The sequence below is a fragment of the Epinephelus fuscoguttatus genome, linkage group LG3 (assembly GCF_011397635.1).
Source record: "Epinephelus fuscoguttatus linkage group LG3, E.fuscoguttatus.final_Chr_v1".
NCBI lineage: Eukaryota > Metazoa > Chordata > Actinopteri > Perciformes > Serranidae > Epinephelus > Epinephelus fuscoguttatus.
Window position 1 is genome coordinate 39,650,523 of NC_064754.1, and position 25,591 is coordinate 39,676,113.

At 40.5% G+C, this 25,591-nt stretch overlaps 1 protein-coding gene across 1 annotated transcript in view; it reads right to left on the reverse strand.

Annotated features, from left to right (window-relative positions):
• The window catches only part of si:dkey-92j12.5 (multiple PDZ domain protein), a 64,940-nt gene that overhangs the window by 4,238 nt on the left and 35,111 nt on the right, over positions 1 to 25,591 (reverse strand). Inside the window, exons 22-43 of the mRNA XM_049572399.1 lie at positions 22,670 to 22,870; positions 21,909 to 22,086; positions 18,511 to 18,621; positions 18,047 to 18,112; positions 17,500 to 17,568; positions 16,908 to 17,007; positions 15,556 to 15,764; positions 15,035 to 15,126; positions 14,786 to 14,915; positions 14,499 to 14,591; positions 12,277 to 12,351; positions 11,857 to 12,186; positions 11,519 to 11,602; positions 9,847 to 10,040; positions 7,223 to 7,370; positions 7,037 to 7,108; positions 5,409 to 5,505; positions 5,210 to 5,253; positions 4,739 to 4,861; positions 2,814 to 2,918; positions 2,162 to 2,265; positions 1,354 to 1,477 (exon numbers count right to left, since the gene is read on the reverse strand). Of these exons, the coding sequence (XP_049428356.1) occupies positions 1,354 to 1,477; positions 2,162 to 2,265; positions 2,814 to 2,918; positions 4,739 to 4,861; positions 5,210 to 5,253; positions 5,409 to 5,505; positions 7,037 to 7,108; positions 7,223 to 7,370; positions 9,847 to 10,040; positions 11,519 to 11,602; positions 11,857 to 12,186; positions 12,277 to 12,351; positions 14,499 to 14,591; positions 14,786 to 14,915; positions 15,035 to 15,126; positions 15,556 to 15,764; positions 16,908 to 17,007; positions 17,500 to 17,568; positions 18,047 to 18,112; positions 18,511 to 18,621; positions 21,909 to 22,086; positions 22,670 to 22,870 (2,749 nt within the window). The remainder of the gene's footprint in view (positions 1 to 1,353; positions 1,478 to 2,161; positions 2,266 to 2,813; positions 2,919 to 4,738; positions 4,862 to 5,209; positions 5,254 to 5,408; positions 5,506 to 7,036; positions 7,109 to 7,222; positions 7,371 to 9,846; positions 10,041 to 11,518; positions 11,603 to 11,856; positions 12,187 to 12,276; positions 12,352 to 14,498; positions 14,592 to 14,785; positions 14,916 to 15,034; positions 15,127 to 15,555; positions 15,765 to 16,907; positions 17,008 to 17,499; positions 17,569 to 18,046; positions 18,113 to 18,510; positions 18,622 to 21,908; positions 22,087 to 22,669; positions 22,871 to 25,591) is intronic.

Sequence of the window (25,591 nt, forward strand, 5' to 3'; positions counted from 1 at the left end):
CTATGTATATGCCCAGGTACTTATAAGACGATACCCGCTCAATTGCATTGTCTCCTATGACTACAGGGTTGTGAGAACACACTTCTTTTGGGTCAAAGATCATTTGTTTGGTTTTATTAGTGTTCAGTATGAGGTGATTGCTCTCACACCAGACCCAGAAGGAATTGATTTCATCGCAGTACAAGGAGGGACACTCTGCTACTTTTAGTAAGCTCAAAATGATTGTATCATCAGAATATTTTATGATATAATTATTTTATGATATAATTATTTTGATGACAACTTCTACAATCATTAGTATATAATGTGAGCAGGATGGGTGAACTCACAGCCCCTTGTGGTATTCCTGTGCTACAGCACTTTGTGTTTGAAAGGGTGCTGTTCACCCTAACCTGTTGTGATCAGTTAACTAAAAAAGAGTGGAACCACTTTATGATAGAAGAGCTGACTTCTAAGTTTACAAGCTTCTTAATCAACAGCTGAGGGCATACAGTATCGAAAGCTGAACTACAATCAACAAAAGAGAACTCTTGCATATGCTGCTGAGTTCTCTATGTGCTTGTTAATTAGATGAGCCACACTGATGACAGCATCCTCCGTGCTGCGTCCGGCCCGGTACGCAAACTGGAGTGGGTCCAGACGAGATGCTACTTCAACTTTCAACACGTGCACCATTATTTTCTTAAAACACTTCATAACAACACATGTTCGTGCAACTGGTCTAAAATCTCTGTTTTCAGCTGGGCACTGAACTTTTGGAGCAGGTATTATAATGGATTTCTTCCAGAGGGCTGGAACAGTGCCACTCTCAAGGGACTGCTGGAAGATGGGGCAGCAGGCAGCAGTTAACTCAGTGGAGCATTTTTTCAATACCATGGCTGGCAACCCAACCGGCCCTGTTGATTTCTTGTTACACACCTTGCTAAAAAATTGACTGAACCTGTTGAGGTGTTATTTTCCAAGAATCTATATTTCATCTATATTTTCCTGAAGCTGTCAAATGTTGGAAATCAAAAGTACAATATTCACTTCTGAAATGTAGTGGAATACTTGTAAAGGAGCAGAAAATGGAAATACAGTACTTAGTAAAGTACAAGTTCCTTAAAATTGTACTTAAGTACAGTACTTGGAGTAAAAATACTTAGATTACTCACTGGTTACAAAATATTTATCATCATAAACCAGATGTTAAAAATCTGAAGCCATTTGCAGTTTTCAATTGTGGCGTCTAACTTTTGTGTTCTTGTCTCTCACTGTCTATGAACACAGACACTTTGCCAGTGTAACTAAAAAGATCAGATTTCTGAACCAGGTTTGCTTTGAAAGATTTCCCTCCAGAGGAAGTACTCTCACCTTGTTGAAGACAGTTTTGATGTAGATCGGCAGGTCTCCGTGCGGGCTGCTGAACCCTCCTACGATACTGAAGCCCAGGCCCGAGGAGCCTCTCTCTAGAGTGATGGTCTTATACGTGCGAGCACTGCGGGAATAAGATGCAAAACAATGGAGGTGTGTTGCCGGGCATGCTCGTGCTCCACTAGCTCTGTGCTTGTTTGTTTGTGTGTTAGTAAAATAAGTTTTTCATCTCACCAGGACAGACAAGAGGTGAGAAAAGAGGTGAATTTGTTTTTTTTCCAGTATGGAAGTGTAATATTCAAGACCACAAATCCTCAACTTTATTCAATAAGAAATAAATTAGAGTTACACATAATTATTTTTTTACAAGCAAGTAATCGACTTCCTTCAATTTATCTTTTTCTTGTAAAATTTCCAAGAGAAGTTTTACATTATCTTCAAATGTATTATGTAGAGTATTATTTAGTTTGATAAACTGTCAAAAAAAACAACAAAAGAGTTTTTTTCAGAATCAAATAAATAACAAAGAAATTGGTATTTCCTATTGTTAACTAAAAGTTGCCTGGAAAAACAACAACGCTGAAAACAGTCAATCGAGAACAAAGCAACATACAAATCACAAGAAACACTACAGCTCATGCTGTCTGAAAGAACATTCGTCTCAATGCTTCTCACACAGTGGCTGCACTTTCTCATTATCGTCAATAGATTGCCTGCCTTTGTCCTTATTCAGTGAATGAACCAGGAGGCAGCCAAAGTAAGATCATAAAGTACAACAGCAGGAGACTGTCAGAAAACTGAATCTTACCATAGGTTGTTGTGAAAGCGGGGCAGGCTGCTGGGTTGGCCTGACGACTGTGCGTGCACATCATTGTGGTCCTTTGTGCTGCACCCACCCGAACCCGCTGCCACCTGGTTACAAACAATCTGACACTAATCTGATATCCTACTGTTGTAATAACACCATCACGCCTGCCCTTGTGTTAATACACTGGAGTACTAAAAATATGAAACCTTTTGATGTTTTTTTGGTTGTTTTTTTTTTTTTTTTTTACACACACAATGTACTTGTCAAGAACAACTGAAATCCCGCTTCTTACAAATAGCTCTTTGCTCTGTTGCAACAAAAATCTTTGCAGAGGCTTATTAACATGAAGACAAACAGCATGAAATCAGTGTCGGATACACTATTGTCTTAAAATTACAGTATAGTGTTCACATGCAAAACACAGAAAATGAGAAAATGAGTGGACGTCTGAAACTCCAGTGTGAAATCATTTTTATTCCTCAATAAAGAGTGTTTTGGGTATGTTATTATGTCTTGGCAAATTTTATAAACGTAATAATGACCTGGAAGAAGCAGGTTAGGGTTCATTAAACCAAAACTTGCTGACATTATTGCAACTTACTGCCTCACAGGCATTATAAATTAACTACTGTACGTCTCACTGCGACATTACCTGCAGACTGATGGTTCCGGTGGCATTCTTCAGCAGGACTCCAGCTTGGACATGAGTCATCCCCTCCACGGACACATCATTGATGCTGAGGATCCTGTCTCCTGTCTAATTGACACACACAAACTTCTATATCAGCGAGCACTTTTTATTGACTTACAGAACACTCATCCCCCGGAGACATCCTCTAACCTTTACCAACACGGCCACGGCTACATAACTAACTTCAATCTGTACCCACTCTTAAAGGGACAGTTCACTGCAAAGTCATTTATCTTTACTCTTGTCTGTAGTTCTATTTATAAATCTAGATTGTTATTGGTGTGAGTTGCAGAGTGTTGGAGATATCAGCTGTAGAGATGTCTGCCCTCTCTTGAATATAATGGAACTAGATGGCACTCAGCTTGGTGCTCAACATAAATGCCTCTTTTCAGAAACAATTATGTGGTTACTCGAGATAACCCACAGACCTTTTTGTGAGCCATTTTATGTAGGAACTATTTTCTTTGTACCAAATCACACCTCCCAACTGTATTACTATGCAGAAGAAAGCCTGCATCTACTGCTAGCCCGCCTGGCTATAACGTATGAGCCACATCACTAATGCTAGCTAGCTCCCACCAGACCTGGGCAGTGCGCAGATCAGTAAACTGAAGAGTAGCAAAATTAACCTATAAACCGATGAGCTTAACTAGTCAAAAATATTCTCAGCAGTTAACTGCTGACATCTCTAGCACGACTACAACCTAATTACATTCACCAGCTGTATCACCACACAGAAGGAAGTGTGCAACGACCCTTACCTAGTATCACTGTGCTAGCTAACGTTGTCTCAGCCAAGGAGGACGGCATTAATGATTACATCTCATGCTGTGACGACCACAAGCTTGTCGTCCATGAGTAGATGCACGCTTCCTTCTGTGCAGTGATATGATTGGCGGGTGTAATTCAGTAGAAAGAAAATAGTTCCTCCATGAAACTGCTCACAGCACGGTCTGTGGATTATCTTGAGTAACCAGGTCATGATTACTGAAAAGAGACATTGCTGTTGAGTTTTTCAAATGCACTTTTTTGGCGCTTTGAGCACCACAAGCCTAGCGCCATCCAGTTCAGTTATATTGGAGAGAAGGCAGACATCTCTACAATCGATATCCCAAACACTCGGCAGCTCACACCAAAACAATCTAGATTAAAAAATAACACTACAGGTAAGAGGAAAAATATGTATTTTTGATTTTGGGGTGAGCTGTCCCTTTAACTTACCTTTTCCCCCCTTTTTATGATTTTATAAAGTATCCTTTCTTTTTTGAAACTTTAAGTAGGCTACATTTCCTAATCTATAATTGGGACGGCCGCTATATATACTGAATGTATTTCCCATCCTTGCATGTCTGATAAGATAAGGTAATCCTTTATTAGTCCCACAGCGGGGGGAAATTTGCATTGTTTCAGCAGCAAAGGGGATAGTGCAAAACAAGAAGCATCAGTAAAAAACACAAACTAATATAATAAGTAAACAGTAGAAACAGAAAAATGTACCATACATTTTATGTTTCATACAATATTTCAGTATGTTATAGAGCTATGTCAACCTGTACTGTGGTTTTTAAACCCTGACAAAGACAGTGTTGCTGCAACATAGTTCTTTTCTAATAAATGTGCATCTGCAAATATGATAATAAGTGTGGTTTGACACAGTCAGGATTCAAATCTTAACCCTACAATCAAGTGATTACACTTAAATGAACAGTTAACCTTTGTTAGGACTGACTTATTGTCCTCAGGCAGGAGGAGAGTCCTTAAGATGGGATGATGATTACAGATCTATCTCCACAACATGATGAATACACAATGCACAAGCACACACACACGCACGAACACAAGCACATGCACACAAACACAAGCACATATACATCGGCACTCCCCACCTGTAATTTCTGCGTTTTGGCAGCCAGTCCATTGGTATCCATGGTAGCAATAAAAAGAGGTACGTTGTCATGGGGACTGCCCACTCCTCCTGCTACACTGATGCCCAGGGAGTCACACGGACCCTGTGGTGATAGCACACACACACACATGCGCGTGCACACACAGACACACACATGCACACATTATAGACCCTGTTAGACAATACCTGTGACTCACATGGCAGATTCTGCACATGAGATAAACACCTAATGTTATGTAAGCCTGGGGTCCAGCCAGGTAACCAGGCTATATATATCTCTAATTTGGAGTCTGACATTTGAAGTGAAAGAACAAAAGCTCTCAGCAGTCACAAACAAATATCTACTTTCTGAAAATATACATAAAAATAATTTTAGTCAGTAAGTGGTACTCCATGATTGTGTGGAACACTAATAACACCTATATTATTATTTCAAGATTCTGTGCCCTACCTTTTGTATTATTACTTTTCTGATGTCAGGGTGGTCTTGAAATGCTGTGGGACGGGAAAGAGATACACGTTTGCTTAATAAGCATGAAGATGTTATCAGTGTTCTTTCCAGTCAAACTTAACATCTGAAAACGCAGCATCCATGATTAAAGTCTGAATAATAAGCATGTATATGCTTGGAGAACACGAGGGACACTCACAGAAGCTCCCTGTCTTGTTATCTGTCTCCCTCTGGTGGCTGAAAGGAGCATCACATCCACTCGAGGGGGTCAGGGTGGAACAGTCAGAGTCTTCGCTCTGGATAAAACACAACTTAAAGTACTCCTAGGTTCACAAAGTACTACTGTTAAAATGGTGCAAATGAGTAAAAGTTGAATCACACACAACATTAAAGCTAAGGTTGGCAACTTTTATTAAAATATCTTTTTGTCATATTTGCTGAAACTGTCTCTATATCCACAGAGTTTTACATGAGACAGAGCATGCTTCTCTTCCTACTTGTAGTGCTCCTAATGGCATTTGCTAAAATCCACCACAGCTAAACATAATTAACCAATCAGAGCCGAGGTATCTCGAAGGGAGCTTTCAATCATGTAAATCATGGCTGAATGAACTGTAGTCAAACTGTCAAATTAGGCGACGCTGATTAAATTTGAATTAAAAGTGTTACTGCATTGCCTATTTCTCACCTCAAATGTTGTCAGAAACATATTTTAGTGTACTGTTTGTTCTTGCTGCCTCTTTTTCAGCTAAACAGTACACTAAAATACGTTTCTGAAAACATCTGAGGTGAGAAATAATTAGAGCAGTAACAGAATCTTGATTCTATTTGATCAGTGCTGCCTAGTTTGACAGTTTGACCACAGTTCATGAGCAATGACTGAAATGATTGACAGCTGTGTTAGAGACTCCTCCGCTCTGATTGATTGATTTTGATCACATGTGGTGACAGCTGCAGCAAATATGACAAAAAGTTCTTTTTTCTGAAAGTTACCAACTGTAACTTTAAACTGAGCTGATCTGTCTGGCCTCTTAATACAATAATACACTTTTTAAAAAGCCAAATTCAGGGTTCCCACACATTTTTACCAATGAATGTTCAAAACACTTCACTAACATTTCCACAATGTCATTTCCATGATTTTATTATTTTATTAATATGAAGACCAAGCCCCTTTTTGGGGGATAGAAAATCGAAGATGGTGATGCAGTTTGCCATGTGTTTCGATTATACTGCTGACACGTCTGTATGCATGTATTTCTTGTTTTAAAAACAGTTAGTTTGAGGGACAGTGTGATGCTGCAGTACTGTATGACTGTACTGCAGCAGTCTCCCACTTACGTGAACTATCCATCAGTAGTTACTGTCATCAGCATCATTTAGTCATTTACCACATTTAGAGTGAATATTAATGTGTCTTATTTGCCTCATATCTCTGTGTGAAAGCAATGGTTAACAGATGTGAAGGCTTGTTATTTTTCCCCCAAAGGGGACATGGTCTTTGGGATGACATAATGTCGATCTGGTTTATGTGTATCACTTGATACTAATGACATTTAAACGGTCATGCAGTGCAGCACAACATTTTCAAATAGTAAAACAAGAAAGTAGTACTAGAGATATTTTAATCAATAGCCAAAACAATGACATTTTGTGAAATCCAAACCATTTCCAGGCCTGGAAAACAGCTTTTCTAATTTCATAACTTCCAGAAATTTCATGACTGTGGGAACCCTGTAAATTCAACACCTGTAAACATACATTTTTGCTTCTTCCCTTGAAAGCCTATCACAGATTAGACACAGCAAGCCACTGGAAAGAGCTTACCTGGCTCTGCCGTGAGTACTGAAGCCCAGCTTTAAAACGAGCCACCTCTAGGTGAACGACTCCACAGCAGCTCTGAGAGCAAAGTAACACACCTCACATAAAGTTATGAATCTGTCAGAAACATTCCATAACCTTATTACTAATTTGTTTATGGACTTTGTATGAATAAGTGTTAATGTGTCTGACCCGCAGAAGCTTGTGTGCATACTCCTGCGATGCTGCCCGGACATCCTCCTCATTGATTGACAGGATCTGGTCACCTAGCAACAACCTGCCATCCGAATCTGCTACGCCTCCTCTGATGATATCTGACACAAAGATGCCCGTGTCATTACTGTTGAAAGAAAACAGAGGTCAAAAACTGTGTCTGTTCCACGCTTATAGACTGAATTATGTGACCTGTAATCCTGCTGTTTTGCATAACGTCACACTTGATTGTGCAAATTATGATGTGATGATTACAAACCTCTTTTTTTACAATAATGATCCCTGATGCCACACAGTCCGCGACCTCTAACTGGATAAATGCCTCAGAAGTCGAGAACACTTTGCTGTTTTGATACTTGTAAAAGGGAGTTTAACTTTACAGCCTGTAATTACCAAAGACCTTTGATTATTATACACCCTTGACAAAACAGGTGAAAAGACTCTGAAGTATGGGTAACTATCATTTTTCTCACTGACAGGGGTCAGTTAATAAGAGAGCAAAAATAACTGCATTGCTTTTTCAAAAACACCATGAAAAAGTCAACTTCAAAAATGTATAAAAGTAAATTATACCATCCAAAACAACATCAAAAAGAAAAATAAATTATATGAATCTGGATATACATTTTGGACTTGTTTTTCCTTTATCAAATGAGGGGAGAGGAAGCGGGCTTCAAAGTCTGTTTGATATTTTGAAATGAAGGAAAGAAAAAGTTTAACATTAGGATGACGACTAACTATGGTAAAGCTGAACTCTCATATCCAGCCCTGCAAACCACAGTGAACCTGACTGGTGAGCTTTGCTGGGTTCAGAGGCTTTATCAAGGTGTACATGAAAATGACATTGTTGGCCACCTGATTAGTTTTAGTGACAGAAGTCTGGCTGAAACATCAGGAAGAACCCTTCTTGCTTAAAGGTATACCATGTAGGATTTCCTGATAAAAAAAAGTATAGACTGATATAAAAGTATCAGTCTTAATCATTACTTTTGACCCACTACAAGTGTGTGTTGGTGAATGTATTTGCAAAGACTCTACCCCTCTTGTTTTCTTCATATTTACCATTTTGGGACATTAATGGATGTGCAGCCCCCAGCCAATAACAGCGTGCAGGTGAGGATGGCACTTCAGAAAAAGGTTAGTAACCAGGTGCCAAAGTGGAGCTACAAAAATCACAGGATCAGTGGAGGAAAACGCAACTGTAGTGAGGTGAAACAGCAAGTGGACTAAGCTCTTTCCAAAACTAGAGTGAATCTGGGGTTGGCTTTAACTTTCAGTTTTGCTGGTCAGCTTTGAAGGAGAAAATTAAGAGTGATGTGGAGTTGGCCTGTTTTCTGTTGGACTGTTTGGTGGAACAGTTAGCTTATTAGCTTGCTAAAGTATTGACTTTTCCATTACAACAAAAGTAACATTACTATAATGGTAGCTTGGATTGTACTTAAAAGCAACGTAGGGAGGAGGGGCCAACAATTCATGCATAGTGTACATTTACGTCCAACTGTTTTTGGATTTGCTGACTATAAAAACATTGTCCCACTATAGCAATAATAACATTCTGGAAACAGCAAATTTTGACTGACAACTAACTTCTGGTTCAGTTTGAGGGAAGAAAGACACTAAATCACTTGCTTTTGTTATAGAGTGGCAGGATTTAGTAAATGCCTACTTTATTTTTCACCTATTTCTCATCCTCACAAGTTGCAATGGTTGGTGATATGTTTGCACTTATGTCACATATGATGGTGATGATGGCATCACACTGCTCTTTAATATCGTATCAACCTCTTCTATTGGTCTGGCTTTCAGTTAACAGGAAAATTCCCTATGACTGTTTTTCAAACTTATATCTCATAGCAAAACTGGCCTTGAAAGATCTAGGCTGGCTTCACAAGTCTATTTCAGTTAGGACCATGTACGTCAAAGAAAACTTTTTCCCCACTGCAGTATTGTATTTGGTGATATGCCTTTGGTCTGGGGCCTCTCTGCCTTTGGTCAGGCCTACGCAGAAAGCCTGAGGTGGAGAGAGCGCACCTCTCTGCCCTTCCATGCGCATACAAGGAAAGCTGAGGCAGACAGCACAAACCTTCTTGCCCTTCCATGCGCCTACATGGAAAGCCTAAGGCAGGGAGAGAAGCAGCAAAGATCCCCCAGGAACAGAACAGAGCAGCATCAATGACAAACAGAAATGACATTGATAAGTCAGACACAGCATGAAAAGGGGGCGCTGGGGTGGAGGTGGGTTGCAAATCGGCTTGCAGAGGAAGCAGCAACAGTAGGCAGGCCAAAGTGGTTTAAATAGGGTGCCCTGAATGAGATTTGCTAATTGGTTGCATAGAAAGAAATCATGTGATCTATCAGCTGACTCCCTTCCATCAATCAGCTGCTCCATCAGTTGATTGGCTGTTTGAGATCAGCTGATGTAGCTGGGATGTGAGCTGAGCTTTGCATTGTGTCCTGCCTGAACTACCGCTATGCTGAATATCTATGATTTGAACTACATGTCCCATGTCTTTAAGCTACAGTAAAATTTGGTCCGACACGCACACATGATGGTACAAAAAACTTTGACGTTTCCCATTTGTTAAGCAACGTTATCAATATACCTCTTCCCCACAGTGGTGAAACCCAGCCCCTCTCCAGGACGAGGCCTCAGCTCCAGGCTGAAGACGTCCCATAGGTCCTCCTCCCTGTAGGCCTCTTGGTGCCTGTAGACACACAGGCAAATGCGCTGGGTGGTGAGACGCAGGACGCCAATGGCCTCATCGTGAGTGGCTTGCCGCAGATCAATACCATTTACCTGGGAGAGGAAGTAAGAGAGATGCATGCTGTAGTTGTCTGATGGAGGTTAGGAGAAACTGTATTTCTATATCAACAACAGAGTAATTTTACATCTAATGACAAGGAGTAAATTAATGGCTACAGTGAGGGCCATGGCATCAATCTGCAATCATGTTATTGCTTTGAACCACACAGACGTTTCGGGCAAGATGCCCTGCTGGTAATATTAAAAAGTCAAATTGGAGTGCTGTTCTAGTTTTTCATTTGTCTTATTATCTACATCAAGGATCAAGCACCCGCTCTTCAAGGTCTAACTGTGAGTTGAGCATGTTGTGTCTTATTTTTATTGCTTTGAACCATCAATGTTTGGCCATTTCCTGTTGCTCTGCATGATTTGTGCACTGTCTTGTGCATGCTGATTTTGTTGTTTTCATTGTCATTTCAGCATAACATTGTCTTATGTCAAGATATTCTCACTCTCAACTTGTCAAATACGGCAGGAAGGTCAGTGGCTCCATGCGTCAAACTATGATGCTCTACGTGGCTGTAGTAATTATGAAGAAAGCAAAGACTGAAGTCAGGTGACGTAGTATAAAAAGCGACAAAGTCTGTGGATGAGTCAAACAAACACAGGACTTTCCCCCAGGAGACCAATGTTTGTGTCCCGTATGAAACCAAAAGTCAGTGCTGACTTACTTTAACCTGAGGTACATAAGTTGCCTCATGTAACAAACTTATCTTACATCATATACTTAATGTTGCTACTTAACTTGAATATTTTAACCCAAACCATCTTTCTCCTCACCTAACCAAGTAGTTTTGGTGCCTAAACCTAACTGGAAGGTAACTTTGAAAACACATTGAATGCATTTAACAAACAGAAACTGACTTCTGCAAAACTGATGCCAGAGAAAGAGGTTGAGTGTCATAGTTTGAAGTGCAGAGCCATTGACCAAGCTGCTGTATTTGGCAAGTTGGGACTGAGAATGTGTTGCTTTTGTCTGCATTTCTGTAGTTGCTCAGAAGGTAACGTGGTTATCTACAAATCAGAAGGTCTGATCCGTGGCTCTTGCACTCTAAATGTCAAGGTAGCGTTTGGCAAAATACTGAACTGTGTGAATGCATATGAATGCTTATCTGAAGTGCAGGTGGCACCTTGTACGGCAGCCTTGGCCACAAGTGTATGAATGTGTGTGAGAGTGGGTGAATGGTGCTTATCTTTTAAAGCACTTTGAGTGGTTGCTAAGACTAGTATTACGATACAAATGTAGTCCATTCACCATTGGCTTTAGCGCATCTATCTAAAGGACTGCATATTAAAATTAGTTGACCAGCTAACACTGGCAAATTTACATGACCAAAATTAAGTAATAAATGATTACATCTGACCAAAGTGCATTATGTTTTATGATCTAATCACAACACATTTGGAAGAAACACTGTCACAGATTCAGCCAGCTGAATAGATAATGGTGTGCTTGTGTGTACCCACATTACCTCCAATATCTGGTCTCCAGCCTGCAGCCTTCCGTCTCTCTGTGCTGCTCCTCCATCATTTACTTCATGGATTATTACTGCCCCCTGGTGGAAAAGTCATAAAACACTTATTATTACAGAGAATCCAATCCAGCTAAATTCAATCAGCATTGAAAATACTTATTTTTTCACAATACAGCATCATTATTTCCACTGACAATGCCTTTGCAGATGCATTTTATCATGAAGAAAACATACACAAACCCATAATGTCTAATCATTTAGGATTATCAAGGAAATTATGATTGATATGTGTTGAAATGAAATGTTGATGACAAATATCAATTGGCTGCTCTCACCAGCAGAGTGTCACATCCTCCTACAATGCTGAGGCCCAGGCCTACGTTTCCTTTACAGAACTCTATGGTGGTCTCCCTGCCAGCCACAACTGGGCAGCTCAGGGGATCAGAAGTCGTGGGAGCTGATCCTGGCAAATCAGACTGCCCTGTGGGAGAGGTCTGCATTGTATTGGGTGATGAAGAGGAGGAGACAGGGAGGGAGGCAGGAGAGAGAGAGCAGGGGTGAGAAAGAGACGCCGAGGGAGGTAGTGAAGAAGAGGACGGGAGACTCTTGGAGCGGCTGATGGAGAGCTTGACAGTGACCCGGTGTTTGAGAATCAAACTGGACACCTGAATACAGAGGAGACAGGTGAGTCATAAATCATTAAATCAGCTTGACCTTGTGTGTCAGCGTGTGTGTGTCTCTGAGTGTGTTTGTACCTTGTCCACTGACAGTCCTGCCACAGGTTCATCACCCACTGCTATGATTCTGTCTCCAACCTTAATCCTGCCATCCTGCACCCAGACAGAAACATGAATTTAAAAAAAAGAAAGATAAGCAAAATTGTATGAAAGTGTATATAACACAAGAATGGAGAGGAAGTGAGATCACAAACCAAACACACCCTCTGGACAAATATCTGAATAACTGTTGCCTAGGGGCCTACATGAAAGCTTATTGCTACATGACGACATCACTTTAAAACATGGAACCATCATCTCAAGGTTACCATGGTTTAGATATACCAGAATTATCAAGAGATTGAAGCCGTCACATCACAGTGTGCAGTAATGTAGAGCTGATTGGCACCCTTTTAAATTTAATAGATTATTGATTGCCAAAGTTACAGTCACACCACTGGAGCTTAATACTGTACATGCAAAAATATGATGAAATTATGCGCAATCCATGTGCTGAAATAATTCCAAGAATAATTCCAGACATTTTTCATAGAGGTGGCCAGATGGGGCACCTGAAAATCTAGAGGTGGTGCAGCAAAACCAAAAGTCATAACTGAACTTTAGCAAGTCTGTTATATCGCTTTAGCTGGTTTATAGGGTAGCCTAAATACTTTTGTTTCTTCTTTTACAGTTATCTGATGTGCATGGACTAATAGTGATACAGTTATTATTTTGAGTTCAACAATAATCCTGGTATAATGTGTTATGTGTCTGTACATGTATATGTGTTGCGCGATTCATTGTTCTTCAAATAGGCTTGTTGTCCTTTCCGGTAAGAAGACAAATATACAGCTTTGAAGCTACAATAGAAACATTCATTTCAAATGTTCTGAGCATCATTGCATCCATATTTCCATGTGTCCTTTGTGCTGGTATAGATACATCCAATAGATGGCACAAGAGGGCAAAGTCAAAAGTTTCCCACAACAACAAACATGGCGATGGTGGGGAAGGTCATAATAATTATAACATAAATAACATGTCATGTCTCCTTTAAAAGGTTTCCTTAGTTAAGAAAAAAAAACGCTATTTTACAGTGGTAAAAGTTTCAATTGAGATAGTTTGTTTGCTTGGGCTTGTACTTGTGATGCCGGTTATCATCTCACAGAGTTGGCTTATGGTTAGATAAGGAAAAAATGGCGGAAGAAAAGATGACAAGAAAACCATATTGGTCAGAGGAGAAAATGATTATACTTCTGGAGGAATACAATCATAGAAAGCACATACCACAGAGTAAATTTGATCTCCAAACACCAGAAAACAGGAAAAAGGAAGAAATTGCAAGGAAAATAAATTCAGTCGAATCATAAGTGTAAAATCAAAAGTGTACAGAACAGAACACTCTTCTCAGGGTGTGTTAGTTTTTTTCATTTATCACCATAAACTCTGTCATGTTGCAGTTAAGATAGAGTAGTAGTGAAGGAGAAAACCATAAATACTTAAGTGAACAAGGACTTTGAGGAAAATCTCAACTTAAGGTGTTTTGTGCAACTGGCCCTAGGATTTTACATACAAAATATATGCCCATCTTATAAAATCTGGTGCACTGTTGATTAAACTACCCAACATTTGATAACGTTGTGCAAAGGTCCAGTGTTTAGGATTTAGTGGCACCCAGTGGTGAAGTTGCAGATTGCAACCAACTGAAACTTGTCCCGTGCGCCAAGTGTGTAGAAGTGGCCAACACAAAAATGGCAAAACACAAGAGGCCCTATCTAGAGTCAGTGTTTGGTTTGTCCATTCTGGGCTACTGTAGAAACAACATGGCGGACTCTGTGGATGCAAACCCGCTCTGTATGTAGTTATAAACAGCTCATTCTAAGGTAATGAAAACACAATTCTTTTTTTTCTGGGTGATAATAAACTAGTGAAAAGATGGTTATGAACACTGTATACCATTTCTGCCAATAGATGCTTCTAAATCCTACACACAGGAACTTTAACATGGCTCCACCTTACCTGTCTTGAGCATTAAAAGCTGCTTAGATCTTAATGCACCAGTAATAATAATAATCCAATAACATAACACAGCACTCTGACAGGGAGCCATATGCATAATAAATGAACAAGTGATGATAATTCATACACATTATAGATAAAAGAGGGACCAGTGAAACTAAAATGGTTGAGGCTACATGAAAGAATAATGTTATGAAATGAAGATGTTGAAGATTATGATGATGCTAGTGGTGATGTCACACCTTACTGGCAGTGCCGTGCTGGATCAGGGACCTGACCACCACTCCTTCACTGGAGTCCTCCTCTGCCAGGCAGAGGCCAAGACCTGTGTGATCCTGAGGGGACATTGAGATAACAACCAACAGTTAGTGAAGCAAACAGCTAATATATTTAAAATGACGTGGGAAAGTCACTATATCTTTTACTGCGTTTTGCTACTATCACTCAAGCGGTTTGCTCGAGCTGTTAAGATATGTGCAGCTGGAGGCCTGACAATGGTTAATGCCAAGATTTACTGAAGGTATTGCACCTGAGGCAGGATGATGTGCTGGATGTCTCTGGATAATCCTCCACGCTCTGCAGAGTCTGTCTCAGAGCCGACGGTGTCCTCACACTCTGTCGTGGATCCCTGTGCCGTTTGACCCAGAGCCGCTTTATTCCTGGTGAAACAAAACCAAATCTGGTGTTATCCCTGAGCTGGTCATTTAACACTTACGTCCTGTTTTGTTAAAGTTTGAGAGAAATGCAAATGCCACCAGTAAATCCATCTGCATGTTACCTGATGAGAATGATCTTGACTTTAGATGGAGCATTATTGATTATGGTGGAGGCGTTTTGGTGACTCCGACCGTACAAGATCTGACCGTTGATCTGGAAGAAAAAAATCACGTCGTGTTCTGTCTCCACCGATCTTTTTCTTTATCCCATCCACCTCCACTCCCATCCACCTCCACATAAATCTGTCTTTCTGCCATCTTCTTCTGACTCTCCTCCCCCTCTCAGCCTCTCCTCTACCTCGATTTTCCTCATCATGTCTATTACACGGTTGCTCATTGCGAGAATCCAGCCCAGCACCAACCATCCTTCAAATGGTAATTTGTCTGATAAATCTTCTAGTGCAGGCACACTCAACGCTCTCTACTCATCCATGCCTCCTACCCACAACCCACTGCTCTCTTTTTGCTGCTCTCAATTTGTCTCTCTCGGACTCGGACAACCATCCTTACCCCACCGAAAAACTCTATTCTCAACCCTCCTCAATGACTGTCCCTTACTGTCCCCATTCACTTTCCTCCTTACCTCCAGGAGCTCATCTCCGACCCGTATCCTCCCATCCAAACCGGCAGGTCCTTGAGGGTCAATATCCGCCACGTGGACACTCATGCGGGCCCTGGAACCATCCTTGTTCCCTGAAAGGCTGATTCCCAGGCCATGAGCTGCAGGGTCCTTCTCCAACTCAATCATGTGAAGCTTCCCAGACAGGCTGCCATAACGCTGAAGCATCTTTTCTAGGAGAGACAGAGTTAACAAGGAGGAGGAGGAAAGTGTGGAATGCTATATGTTATGACTGACACTTCATGTGAAGAGGAAGCAGTACAACCTAAAGAGCTTGTGTGAGCGTGTGATGCTGCAATCTGTCTGTGTGCTGCCTACATCCGTTTGCATTTACTCATGCTCATAAATATTTGTGTAACTGAAATTTTTATATGTGTAAATAGTCACAGACTCCCTTAGAGGCACCCTGTACACCACTAGTAGCACCATGGATCAATGTTTCCGTGAATGGGTCTCTATTATGTTTGTTTGTGTCCGTGTGCACAAGGACAACTTTGCAACAGCATGGCACATACTGATCCATGGGAAGCCAACAATAATATACCAAAACACTTGAGAAAAGAGACTGTATTCAACACATTTGTTAGACCTCAAGGATACACACAGTGCATTGTAGAAGTAACACTGAATGAAAACAGAAACTTTGTTTGTTAACAAGAAAACTCCACAGGGCACGTCTACCACTATAAGTGTGTAATGCAAATAAAAGAATGTGTAGAATTTGAATAAGAGTTATTTCTTTGTGCAAAATTAACGACTGGAATGTCAGCAGTTCTCATCTGAATATCCATCCTATTCATACAAATGAAAGTTGCTCTTCCAGAACATACTGCAGATACGCATGTTCTTCAAGCTTTTGCATCCTTGGCTCATAATGCATTCTCAATAAAGTCTGAGCCTGGACAAGTGGCTCCACACATGACTGCCACCCTGATACAACTGCTGCCACCCCCATGATAATCATTAGAGGCTGATATTACTGTCTTTGAGAGTGGCATGCTCAATTTTTTAAGTTAGCGTGATGGTACCTTGTGAAACTAGATAATCTAGTGCATCCACTAGTACTGCTCATATTGCTCTTGGTGGCTTTCAGATAATGGACCTTCCGATACATGTCCAAATTGTGATCATTCAAAGAGTATCCCTGAATGTGTGTGAGACTCCTGGCACAAAGTCTGTCTTGGCCAGAGGACATCAAATGACCTGCACTGTGTGGAAATGGCCGCAACACTAAAACAGCCACACATCTCCTGTTCCTGGGTGCTTTAAAGGATCCCTGTGTGAGTCTGTGTGACATCTTCATAATGCAGACTTACTCCTGCCAGTATCGCCCTCATCCTCAGCAGCCGTTGTGATTGGTGTTGTGACAGTTGCAGGGCTTCTCCGATCCGTTCTAACGCATGTTGGCGAAGGTACCTTGGGAGAAGTTTTGCATTATTGAACAGGCAGAGTTGGAGATGCCTCAGGGGTCCTTCGGGCATGAGTTGGACTACCCCTGAGGCTTGTTGAACGTGCTTGGTGTAGCAGTGGGGAAAAACTGACGAACAAGATGAATTAATGAACACAGTTTTAATGTCAGCTAAAAATAACATGAAAGATGACCAGAATCATGCATTATTTTGTAACCAACTTACAGTGCATGGAAAAATAACTTCAAAAGAATGCACTGTCTATTTACAGAGTTATGCATCTCCACCAAAGAGAAAAACAAAGGGTTTAAACAAACAAGGTAGCTGCAAGGGACTTTGAACTACAAGGGTTCTATCTACAAATATGCACGTTAATTAAGTTTTTTGGAAGTTGGCTTAGTGCAAATGCTAATGCAAGGCTGCTTTTAAGATGGTGCATACCCAGGATAACACATGCAAACACACACATACACACACAGACACACGGCAATGTACCAACCTTAAAGGGAGTGGGTGTGAAGGGGTTTGTAGGGGAGAGACTAAGGAACAGACTGGGAGTCTCTGCTTCCTACGATCATGAGGGGAAACACAGATATAGTGCTGTACACATCACCACTAGAACAACCATCTACCTCTCAAAAGACCCTTTAAAGCTCCTCCATTCTTTTTGGAATACCATGTGGGTGTTAATGACTCATCACTCTATATATAAGATAGTGTATACATAACATCCTCTATACTCTACAGCCGTACACAGCCAAACATCAGTAACTGTGTGGGAACAGAAACTGAGAAAAAATGATTTCACAGCTTGTCATCTGTTCCAATCAAATATAAAGTAGCGGTCACGACCTTAAAAACACACACAAAAAGTAGCTACTGCTTTTGACTTTGTAGGACTGGTCAAAATTGCACATTAAGTGCATATAATTTTCTATACTGTACAATCATTATTTCAAAGCTGGAATAAATTTTATACCATGTTTCTCTCTATAAAAGAGCAAACAGCCTTGTAAAGCTCCAAGTATCTGGTAGGCCAGTGTTACCTTGCTGCTGTGTGAGTTAGACTGTGGTGTTGGAGTTAGTCTCTCATGGTTGGTGAGCATAGGGGACTGTGGGCGAAACACAAGATGCAGAGAAATCAGATGAACATCTATGTGAAACATACTGCCAATGCTTTAAATAATTCATCCAATATGTTATGTTACATACTAGATAGGTTTCAGTCAAAGATAATTTTGTTCAACAGGCTTTGTGTCCAGAGGACATCATATTGTAATGCTACAAACTCCCACGCACAACACTGTTGAAACTTGTGATGGAACAGAATATACACTGCACCTTTTCTTTGCAGTTCCTGAGTATTGAGATTCAGTGTGAAAGAATCTGGAGCCACGAGGGACTCAACTGCTACACCATGTAATGTATGCATACCTGAACATACACTGCACAATGTATTCGAAGGTGGCAGACATGCATTATTTTTTGGCTGTTTTCTGAGATGCAGTACCTGAGATCTGTGCTGTCCAGACTGGACCAGGAAGACCACAGAGTCTCCAGCTCTGCGGATGGCCTCCACTGCCTGCTCATGGCTGGCGTCTCTTAGGTCCACACCACACACCTTGGCCAAAACAACGCATAAAACAGCAAATGTTGAGCCAAAAGACATTACACTTATCTTGTGCAATTACCTGTAAAATACAGGAGTCACAATCTTGTATCAATCTTGTAAATCTACAATCATACGCATCTCTCTCTCTGTATAGAGATGGCTACCTTGACAAAACCAAACGACAGCCTCCAGGGCTAAAAAATTTAAGTCAACTCATAAGTGCCAAAAACTGCAGTTCCTTGAGTGGCCACTTGAGGCTGGCTCCAAAAGTGAGACCCCATAGAACCTCAAGTTAAAATGCCCACGTTTACAACAGAAACAAACATGTTTACAGCCTGGTACAAAAACAACAGCTTTGGTCTCTATAGCTAATTTCTCCATTCATGACAACTGTGCAGGGATTGAATTTTTATACAACTCACCCGTTTAAACGTTATTAAGGCTTTAAGTTATGCATGATTAAGGTTGTGACTGCTTTGAGTGACAGTTGGGTGCTGTCCACTGACAAGCAGCTACCATAGCAAAAACATTGGTTAGGTGATGACAATGGCGTAACCCCAGAATCATAAGGTGTAGATGTCACCGTAGCTGTCACTTTTTCATTGTGTTTTCCGTTCCTAAAAATGTCTTGTTCAGAAAATGAAATTGCTGCCATTTATTGTTTCAAAATTTCAGAAATGCTTCAATAAAAAATACAAGTGGTAAAGTCTTGTTTAGCATTTGGCTGTACTAAAAAACCCTCAAAGGAGATGGATATCAGGAAGTAACAGGCACAGTAACAGTCACAACCATTAGTTTTAATGGTTTTAAGCCTGTTTTTTGGCTAGTCAGATGTAGAATCATCAGATTTAGGCCGACATTCTCCCTTGCCTTTGCTATCTGTGTATTAGGCCTACCATTTTCATTTCCCCTTTGCTGCGGGAAACAACAATAACTCCCAAGCTAACAACTTAAATGCTGAAAAAAGCAAGTTTTAAGAAATATTTGGATTGTGCAGTAAGGCATGCCTGCTTAGTTTTTTCGGAGGATTGCTAAGAAAGGATCTTAAATGAGTAAAACAACTTGTGGACACACCTCGGACTCCGTCTCGCAGGACTCTAATGCCCATTGTTGACCTGTTTCCTAACATGGCCAGTACAATATGATCTGCCACATCTTCTTACCTTGGCAGCAGCATGTGCCAGTGACATTGACTTCACAAATGCACTGATGTGATCCACGTCACACAAGCCTCTGTAATAGCATTGTAATAATGTTCTACAAGAGCCACATAGAGCAAATCGTTTGTGTTTTAACCAGTCCAGTGAGCTCTTTCAGAGCTAAACAATAGTCATGCTTCACCTCTAGGGTACCGATTAACAACTTTTAGTTGTCCTTTTTGTCACTAAAAGTCAAAATCATAAAATCATTTAGTGACATACATCTGTTTTTGTTTTGTTTTTTTCTTTTTTGTGGCCTTTTGTTTTTTAATGACAGTACCTGCTTCCTCACATCTACATTTCCACTAAATAAGGCTGCTCCAGACAGTATTTTCCAAGGGCACCATCGCTGCATCTTGGGCTTAGCTCCTTCCAAGATGACTATGATTTTTTTTTTTTTTAAGAAACACAAATAAAGTATTTTTCCCCCATAGCAGAAAGATAATCTGTGATTCTAGACCTTTCTCTTGCACTGACACAGCACTGACAAGATAGGTCTGGCTGCATGCAGTGTTGGGCTCATTATAATTATATAATAATATAATTCATTAACGTTACTCATTAGTCTCTACAAAAGTAATTCTATTACTTTACTTATTACTCCCTGCCAACAGTAATTCTTTACACTACTCGTTGTGTTACTTTTCCGTTACACCCCATAAAATTGGTAATGGCGTATCTCCCCAAATTCAGATGTCTGCCTCTGTGTGAATGTCAGGGTGATCGCTGTAAATGTAGCTAATGCTAGTTAGCTTCCACTTACCTGGGGGTCTTCAGTTGCCTGTGACCGTTATTTTCCCGAGGCTCTGCCCGAAACACGGAGAGTCACGCATGGAGCAACATTTCATCCACAATATATCCAACCACAAGCTTCATCACTTCTTTGAAGCTGCAGCTGTCCACCACTAAAACCCAGTTTGGGTTGTTTAGCTAGTGTAGCGCTACAACCGCGGCCGAGGAGGGCTCACCTTTGGTGGGGTCTATTTCCTGGAGCTTCACGTTGTTGAGTTGGGGGTCATAGTAGCTGAGGTGTTTCAGACCGGAGGTTTGAGGACGCGTTTTTCGCAGTGGAAAGAGTTTTAGCCCGACTACCTACAGAGACAGTGTTCTTGTCATCTTTCCTCCCGACAAAACCAAAGTAATGGGAATATTTCCAGCCGCTAAGGTAAGAGTTTCCAAGCAGCTTGCTGCTCAGTGACGTGGGCGCGCAGCACGATGATTATGAGTCCATTGATGTGACCGTTGTATTTCAAGTCAGTGGTGATGTGATAACAAAAGTAACTTCGTAACGACTTCTTTGGTTTGGAGATACTGTAATATTATTACTGAAATTTCATTAGTAATTAGTTACACTACTCGATACTGGAAAGTGATAAGTAATTACTGTAACGCGTTACTAGTAACGCAGTGGACTATTGTTTATCACTGGCAAAATTAGCATTAGCATTACTATTATCAAAGTTAAACATACAGCCAAAATACCAAACTTATGGTTTCAAAACAGGAGGCCACAAACCAATGGGTGAGTCATGGTGACTGTTTAATGGTGAGTTTTCTAATGGCAGACACTTTGAATTAAACTTTTAACAGATGTTCCACATTATTTTAAATATACATTATTTTACGACATACATTTTTTTGCCGAGAGACACAGTAAGATACACTGTAGTATTACAGTGTGTGCTTTATTAGTTTGTGTGAAGGACTACTGTAGCCTACCTAAACACCCGTGTGTACAATTGCATTGCAATGTGCAATCCTGTATTGTATAATGACTATAAAGCTTAACCTTAGACCTGCAGTAGATAATATGTTGGTGTGAATTGCATTTTATGGCTATTTAGGCAACAGGATTGTTCATTACTACAACATTATCATCAGATCATCATCTATCAATACAACAGATGCCACAAACAATACCAGCTTAGTGCATAAGAAGCCACAATACATACAGTCCTTTTTATCCTTTACCACTCAAAGACCCTTATACAGTATGAACATAAACACACCAACACTCTTACTTTCCTGCAATTTCTGTCTACAGTGCACACACACAGAGCCAGGCACAAACACACACACACACACACACACACATACCTCTAGTATCCTGTCTCCAGTCCGGAGGGTGCCATTATATGCTGCCGGGCTGTCGGGGCTGATGTGCTTGATGAAGACTCCCCTCATCATCTCTCCACTGCTCAGTCTCCGGCCCATGCCTCTGCCTCCCATTATGCTGATACCCAGGGACTGGCCTGGCGCTCGAGTAAGCCGCACACTGGAACACAAAGCAGGATACAAGGAACATCCACATATATTGTGGAGCTGAGAATCCTTCTTACAGTATGGGTTACAGTGATGATAAATGCATGTCCTCTGTATGCCTGATGAGGACCTACTTGGTTTGAAACATTACTGCACAAGAAAGAGAATTAATCCAATAGGTGTGCTTTTTTCCCTCTCGGTCCCTGTCCGCTGCTTAGGGTTGCGGATCGAGTTTCAAAGATTAAGTCAAAACAATAGAATATTATACCTGCCGGGGAGAGACGCACAAAAGATGGTCTTTGCATGCAGTGTGGCTTATGTGATTTATCCGAGCGGGATGCAGTCATAAATGCGATAAATGCAGGTTGTGAAAGCAGTCGGTTTCTCCGGGCCTAAGAAATATGAGCGTGTTGAGTCTGTGCTGTGCTGCTCTACCCCTGCTGTGAACATAACCTGAGCAAACTAGGATTTTACTAAGCCTTCTCTGGCAGAGAGAGGATAAAGGGCATCATGGGCAGAGTGAAAAAAAAAGAATTTGAATAAAATCTAATGGTAAAAAAAAATCACATTGCTACTTGCATTGCTGATTCACTAACCTTCTAGGCCGATCCCAAGAAACTGTGGTACGAGAATGAAGCTCCTCATCTCCCTCCTCTTTACCATCCACCTTTATCTCCACCTCCAGCTGTGGTACTTTCCCTTCTGCACTACTCTTGTCCTTTTTCTCCTTCACAATCTTTCCATCTTCTTTTCTTTCCTGCTTCTTCATGTAAGGTAGAGATTTTGGAATCTGCCAACTGATGGTGAAAAACATGCAGACATTAATAACAATGAACCAGTGTGTGATGTGGAATGAAAAAAACTGACAATTACATACACTATTGTCTGTGCTCAAAGTAGGCAGAGGAGGATATGAAAGTTTCATGTCACAATTGAACTGGCAAAATTAATTCACGATACTATCTCAATAATAATAATAATGATAATATAAATAAAGCCCTCAAAATAACACTAAAACATACTGAATCACTTTCTCTTATAGTTTTGGTAAAAAAAATATTTTTAATACATTGCAGAAAGGACACATCTTTTTTTTTTTTTTTTTTTTTAGCGCACATCCTTTTTAGTGAAAAACAAACACTCTTTAAAGAGCCACACCTCTCAACTATTTAAAATGGTGCCATATCTTTCAATATGGAATATGCCAATGTTTGATTAAGATCTTTTCTAATGTTTGTTTGTTGTTGCTGTTTTTATACCTATCCAGCATTTTTTTTTTTTTTTTTTGCAATCTCTTTTATTTTTACCCAGCAGTCTCTCTGGGTGCTGCTGGAAATGATATTTATGTTAATCCTGTTCACCACCATCAGCTAATTGTGAATGTTTTTTTATTGTGATCTGCAGTGAAATTGTAGAGTGTCCCATCCCTAGCTCAGAGTTTTATTAATTTTCAAGAGTTTAACTCAGAAAAATATGAATTAAATTAACTGATTTATCAATAAGTCAAATTACAGAAAAGGAACTGGCAATATCTTGTTAACTGATGAAGTGTTTTACGGTCTACTGTGTAGAATTTAGTTGCACCTAGTGGTGAAGTTGCAAACTGAAACTTCTCTCCTGTGCCAAGTGTGTTAGTGTGTCCTCATACAATGGTTTGTATGATAGCCTTTAAATAAGCACCCCACAAGTGATGCTACAAACTGAACATAAAGTTACCATGGTTAGGTTTAGGAATAGAAACATGGTGACGGCATACCTTAAAATGACTCAAAGTTCACATGGTTCCAAACAAACACCATCCTATGTTTGGCGACCCAGCCTACTCCTGTCAACACATTGGTCACGTGATAGCAGCCTTACCACATAATGAGTTACACATATATAACGGGCTCAAGATTGCTTAGGATAATGAATTCTGGTGCTCTGCTTTTCGTAGGAAAGCGTACAAACAGTGCACGAGGGCAGCCTGAGTGTGTAGTGGAGCTATGGTGGCCGATGCGAAAACGCGAAAGGCCCTATCCAGAGTCAGCATTTGATTTGTCTGTGATTTCTACTGTAAAACAACATGGTGGACTCCATGGAAGATGACCTGCTCTTTAGGCAGACATACAGCTCTTTCTCAAGAAATGAAACCACAGCGATTTTTAGTTTCAGGTGATTATACACTAATGAAAATAGCTATAATAATTATATACCATTTCTGCTAATAGATGCCTCTAAATCTGACACACAGGACCTTTAAGTCAGTTATTAAGCAAAAAGGCCAAACATTCTTTCATCCCCACCTCTCAGATATGGGGATTTGCTGCTTTTCTCTGTCTTTTTGTCATTGTAAATCAAACATCAACTGGGAGAAAAAAAACAATATTTGAAGACATCACTTTGAGCTCTGACAAGCAGGTCTCACAATTAAAATTTTAAAAAATCTATCGCTGAATCCTTAGTGAAAATAATTGTTAGTTGCAGCTCTCACTCTGTGAACAAAATGGGATTTGACTACATCCTACTAGTAGAATTGCAGTGGATAACAAGGTATTTTGGCGTACTTTGTTATTTTTTAAGTCCTGACACACTGTGACACATGGCCAATAGTGATTTATATTGGCAGTCCTTGAAAAGATATACTACTTTAGGCACAAATAGCCCTGAAAATACACATTTTCTGCCAGCGAGGTCACAGTAAAGTAGTGTCTATGTGTGTGTGTGTGTGTGTGTGTGGTAACACATACAGCATATATATATTTAATATATATACAATATCTCTGTATATATACACTGTCTATATGTGTGTGTGAGTGAGTGTGAAAGAAAGAGGTAGAGAAGGAGAGAATTTTTCATGAATATATTTAACGGTGGAGGGCTGTAATAAGCCCATGGAGGTGAGTGATAGTGGTGCTATCTGCGCAGCAGGAGCCTGTAGCCAGTTAAGTTACAGAAGAGGGCAGAACAAATGGTTCCACCAGGGCTGAAAGAGAACGGCCAGGAGAGGGGGATAGGACCAAGGCATGCAGGGAGAAGAGGGAAAATGAGGGAATCAGAAAAAGACCAGAGAGAGAGATGAGAGGCAGATGTAGACACAAAGAGTCAAGAGAGGAGTCTAGCAGAGAGAGAGACAAAGACAACGCATTGGAAGATAAGAGTGAAGAAAAGGCTGCGCAGAGAAATGGGAGTGAGGGAGGGAGGAGAAAGGCAGAGGCAAGAAGATGGAGCGAAAGCAGGGATAGACAGAAGCGAAACAATTCATTTTCGCTGACAGTCAGCACTGAGATCCATAAGCGAACGGCTAAATATAACTCAGAGATTCAACATTCAGAGAAGCTTTTGCCTTTACCACAGAGAAGAATGGAGAAGAGAAAATACGGACTGGAAGAGACTCAAACTGAGCTGGTTGCACACTGAAACACATTGTTTCCTCCATGGATACGGTTAATTAAATTGTCAGATAATAACTCAGATCATTAGTATGACTTAAGCTGCTGGGTAACTGAAGTGTGTGATGTGTTACAGTAATAAAACCC